This window comes from Mus pahari, chromosome 6, assembly GCF_900095145.1.
Source record: "Mus pahari chromosome 6, PAHARI_EIJ_v1.1, whole genome shotgun sequence".
NCBI lineage: Eukaryota > Metazoa > Chordata > Mammalia > Rodentia > Muridae > Mus > Mus pahari.
The window spans coordinates 75,761,887-75,767,098 of record NC_034595.1 but is presented as its reverse complement, the minus strand read 5'-3'; the positions used below and the strand labels follow the sequence as shown (position 1 = coordinate 75,767,098).

Here is a 5,212-nt window from a genome sequence, read left to right as displayed (position 1 = left end):
TAAAAGTGTGTGTGTGTGTGTGTGTGTGTGTGTGTGTGTGTGTGTGTGTATGTGTGTGTGTGAATGGGTACCATGCAGTCCCTGGGGATAGTCAGGCTTGGTGGCAAGTGCTTGTGCCCACTGAGGCATCTTGCTGGCCTTGGAGTCAGATTCTGCCAGCATGGGTTTAGGTCAGAAACTAAAGTCAGCAGGCTCTCACACCAAGGGCTTTTACCCACTGAGCTGTCTCACCAGCCTTAAATACACATTTCTAATCTTCTTCTCAAAGGTGAGAAAAATGGTACTTGATTCAGCCATACGGATACTAAAATTGGAGCGATACAGAGATTAACACGGTCCCTGTGCAGGGATGACTTGCAAATTCATAAAGTATTCTGTATTTTAAAAATAGTTTTTATGATTTATTTTTAGTTTATGTACATTGGAGTTCTGCCTGTGTATATATCTGGGGGGGGGGGGGCTCAGATCCCCTCGAACTGAAGTTACAGACAGTTGTGAGCTGCCACATGGGTACTGGGAATTGAACCACAGTCCTTTGAAAGAGCAGCCAGTACTCTTAACCACTGAGCCATCTCTCCAGCCCCTTTAAATAAAATGTTACTGTATAATTATCTATTCCATTAAAATCTTTTAGCCTGCAACAACAAACAAATAAACAAACAAACATGAGAAAATGGAGGTCGGATCTGTGGTGGCCTACACCTTTAATCTTACACTCTAGCAGCAAAGGTAGGCGGATCTCTGCGAGCTACATAGTGAGGCCCTGTAGAGAAAGAGGGAAAGGGAGAGGGAGAGGGATGGGGAAGGGGAACACAAGTATATTAAGTAACGGTCAAAAATGTCAAAGTCAGGATTGAAGCTCAGGCTGTCAGAGGTCAAAGCTTCCTCGCCAAAGGTGATGCTGCTCATCACCTGGGCAGCCTGTGAACCTCTGGAAGGCAGCCTCTCCCTCAAGGATACTGTGGTTGGGGACTGGGTCAGACCAGGCACTAAGTCTTCAGTAGGCGGGAGCCCTCCCTTCCTTCCCTTTCATGGTCAAGTGCTAAGGTTCTGTTGTTAGGATTTAGAGTCTAAAGGTCAGAGAAAGTTAGGAGATCCGTGGCCTTGGCCAGCCTGGGGGAGGGAGACCCAGGACATGGAGGCTGTGCCCTTTCTCTACTCCATTTCCAGTGGGCTCACATTTCCCTGCTCACTCTCTTTCCATTGGCCCAGAAAGATGTGCCCCAGGGAGTTCAGGGATCAGCCTCATGGACTCTCTGTTCCTGTTCCCCATCTGTCTTCTCCACCCTCTTGAGAAACAGGTGTGTCTGAGCCAGAGTTGGAAGCAGAGTGCTTGGAGACCGGGCTTCAAATGAGGGGGAGGGGGATACTTGTTCCCTCCCATCTGGAGCTCCCTCCCACCCAGGAGCTCCCTAAGCACACTTCCCTACCTCAAACCCAGTCCCCTCTTCTTACTTTGCAAGACGTTTCACAAGGCTGTGCTGGGTCTCTTCTGCCCAGCCGCTCATGGCTTCCTCGGGGTGCTGAATCACTCTCTGGTGCCTGCAACCACAAGACCTCCTTCCTCCTAGTGAGAAAATACCCTTCCTTCCCTGGCTTTATTGCTCACTCTTAACGTTGCAACGTGCAGAGCCCTCGCAAGCTTAGTAAATACTCTCTTTCAAATCCCTAGAAACGTCCTTGGTGCTCTCGAGCCCGCGAGGGTGTAACAGAGGGAAAAATGAGTGACAGGCAGAGCATGGCAGGGAAGCAGAGAGCGCACATGGCTAAAAGCTGTGTGTGTCCCATGTGTGTGGTCGTTATCACCTCTTTAAGTCTTGAAAAAAAAAAAAAAAACTCCATATGAACAGGTTTACAAAGCTTTTCATGATGTGGCTCTAATGCCAAGCTAATAGGTGGTAGTTGTACAATGCCAACCTAGGGTTATCTCTAGAGTCCCCCACCTCCAGGGTACAAGGATGGCTTCCCCAGATGCAGCTGGTCACTAATACTTCTTCAGGGGACAAGACAGGAGTGGATACAGCTTCCGGTCACTCTATCAGATGGCTAAGCTTCTTGGAGTTGTGGCTGGGAAGGTAGTCCCAGACTAGATGATGAAGTGGCTTGTTTCCAAGGATGACAAACCAAACGGAGTTTTCCTCACGCATGTGGACCCTTTTGTACTTTTTGTACTGTGACCTTTTTCAGATCCACTTGTCCCCTGGACTCTCTGAAGAGGGTTTCCATGGCGTTCTTCAGCAGGAGAGACTTTACCAGTGTTATGTAAAATGGATGCAATTAAAGAAGAGTCCAGAAGCCTGTGTAGTGGTACAGGTCTTTAATCCCAGCACTTGGTAAGTGGATGTCTGTGAATTCGAGGCCAGCCTGGTCTACATTGTGACTTCTAGGACAGCTAGGACTACATTGTGACATCCTGTCTCAATAAAACAAAAACAAAAAAAGAGCCGGCTGAAGATTAGTCTCCCGTAGTGGAAAAGATTCCAAATGCCAACAAATGAAAACATACCCGGGCGGAGGGTGGGAGGGGTGTGGGGGTGGGAAGGGGGAGAGAGCACAAACAAACCCAAACATTGCTGTGACGCTTGGCTGGGTCCAACTCTCTCTTGTGCTACTTTAAGGTAGCTTTAGTGGTGACAAAAATAACAAGATGGCTGGGCACACTGTCACACACTTGTAATCCCAGCTCTTTGCAGAGGCAAGAGATCACCGTGAATCTGAGGCCAGCTTGATCTATGAGTTTCAGTGCAGCCAGGCCTTACATAGCTAGACCCTGCCTCAAAACACCAAACCTAATGGGACTAAGCCAAACCCAATAAAACAAGCTAACAAAACAAAACCAGAAACAAAACAAAGCAAAACAAAACCAGAAACAAATCAATTTTACTGTGAACCTGCAAACAAGTTAACCCAACATTAAGCACTGAAAACACATGTCTTTTGAACCTCAAAACCCTGAGGGTATAGTATTATTTTATTATTTTACAGCTAGATGTGGAGAGCAAGCCTCAGCAAAACTAACTTTTCTTGGTTCAGGGCAGAGCTGGCACCAGAACACTCCCTCCACAGTTCACGGCTCTCTCTCTCTCTCCATCACATTATACTACCTTAGGTTAAGTCGGCCAGCCAGACAGCACAGCTTTGATGGTTGTGAAGGACTCAGAACTTTATTGCTATTAGATGATTCTTGTCTACTCTGCTTATAGATTCAGTTCTGCAGCCCAGTGCCCTATGAGCAAGACCAGCCTGCTATTATGATGTTCATTTTATGGGTGAGAAAAACGATGCTCTTTAAAGTCAAGCGATCACAGAGCAGAGCCACACAGCCAGAAGACAGCTGAGGAGCCAAATATGGTTTTAAAGTACTCTTTCCAGTATACTGTAAGATTCACATTATTTCTAGTTTTCGGTTTGTTTGTTTTTGTTTTGTTTTTAGACTGTGATTTATTTTACTATGTAGCCCCGACTGGCCTGGCAATCACTATTTAAGACCAGGTTAGCCTTGAATTTACAGCAATCTGCCAGCTTCTGTCTCCAGAGAGCTGGGATTAAAGGTGTGAGCCACGTTCTAAATCTACTTAGAATCTTAACCCAGGACAAATCGCAGGTGACAGCACATGCGCACACGCAAGCCGAGCGTAGTCAGAGAGCAGTGCCAGCCACGTGTTCCCAGATGCCAACGTGCGGCCCAGAGCGAAGTCTAGGTCTCTGGATCAGTGGACGCTCTCTGACGACTGAGAACTATGACGGAATCCCAAGACTCTAGCTTAGGAAACTACATCTCCCAGAAGCCTCCGATTCAGGCCGCTTGAGCAGGGATGTATTTCCGGTAAAGCAGGCTTCTGATAGGCTGCATAGCAAGTCGCGTCTTGGGCCTACTTCCGGTGTCTTGGCGGACGCGGCGGGTTGGGTAGTGCTGTCGTGGTGGTGGGAGTTTGCCGAGCATTTCCTAGACCTCAGGAGGCATGTCGGCGGCTTTTCGCAAGGCAGCCAAGACCCGGCAGCGGGAACACCGAGAACGAAGCCAGGTAGGCCCTCGCAAGCCCCACGGGCGCCTGCAGTGGCCCCCGCCCCCTCACTGTCCCTGCATCCGGATACGGGACAGCGCATCTGCCTTCCGTCAATACCCAACACATGGGGCCTGACCCCGGCGTGCCTTGTCGGGGAGACCCAGGGTCCGGGTTGGGGGGTTGTCATTCTCTACGGTAGAGGGTCAGTGGGTAGTTGAGTGACGCACGGTGTGCTAGATGCTTTTCCCTGGAAATTGAGGCCATAGTCAAAGGAATGTTACCGAGCGACCAGCGACAGTAGGCGCCTCACAACCGACGCATGCAGGGGTGTTCCTAAAGTGGGCCCAACTATTGGCATGGGATTTGCGGTTCGTGTAGATCTGTCATATGCCCCCCCCGCCCCAAAGCGTGGTACTTTGCTTGTCCTTTCTGGAGAGTGTCTTGGCCATTTACAAACTTTGCTGGACCTCATGGCCCAGGTCTATAATGCCATCTACCCAAGAGGCCAAGGGAGAAGGATCCCAAAATTGGGGGCTGCCTGGGTCACTTAGACCTGACTCAAAAATCTAGAAAAAATTCTAGACATACACCTCAATGCCTAGCAAGTTCGGGGTAGTAGATTTAGTCCTTGGTAAGAAGAAAGAAAGGAGGGAAGGGGGGAGTCCCCCACTAAATTTAATTAGAATAAATAGGTGTGGATTTTCTGAGAATGTGTTGGGGTGTGGGTATGCAATAGAAACTAAGATGTATGCAGAGTCACTTTATCCACTTTACCATTCTCAGAAACTACATCGTAGCTGGTTCAAAGGAGCTTTAACAAGCTGTGGAGAGAGAGCTGCTCTCTCAGAGTTCAAATCCTAGCACTCACATTTTGGGTTCACAAATAGCTGTAACTCCACTCTAGGAAGTCCACCACCCCCTCTGGCCTCCATAGGTGCTGCTCTCTCGCTCTCTTGCGCGCTCTCTCTCTCTCTCTCTCACACACACACACACACACACACATTTTTAAATTAAAAGATTAATGTGTGTGAGCGGGTGTGTGTAAGTGTGTGAGCGTGAGTGAGTGTGTGTGTGTGTGTGTGTGAGCAGTGTGTGTGCATGAGCATATGTAGCTGTGATTTGTCCGACATCCTGATGTGGTTGCTGGGGGTGAACTGGGATCTTCATCTGTGTTTAACTGTTAAGCCATCTTTTTTTTTTTTTTT

At 48.4% G+C, this 5,212-nt stretch overlaps 1 protein-coding gene and 1 non-coding gene across 2 annotated transcripts in view; both read left to right on the top strand.

The window, feature by feature from the left end:
* The first annotated feature begins 280 nt into the window (after positions 1-280).
* On the top strand, positions 281-384 carry LOC115064266. Its single transcript, XR_003844112.1, has one exon. It is a non-coding gene; the product is annotated as a U6 spliceosomal RNA (small nuclear RNA).
* A 3,493-nt stretch (positions 385-3,877) lies between these two features.
* Positions 3,878-5,212, top strand: part of Utp11 (UTP11 small subunit processome component) — a 13,731-nt gene continuing 12,396 nt past the window's right edge. Inside the window, exon 1 of the mRNA XM_021200696.1 lies at positions 3,878-4,025. Coding sequence (XP_021056355.1) covers positions 3,963-4,025 — 63 coding nt within the window. The 5' untranslated portion in view covers positions 3,878-3,962. The remainder of the gene's footprint in view (positions 4,026-5,212) is intronic.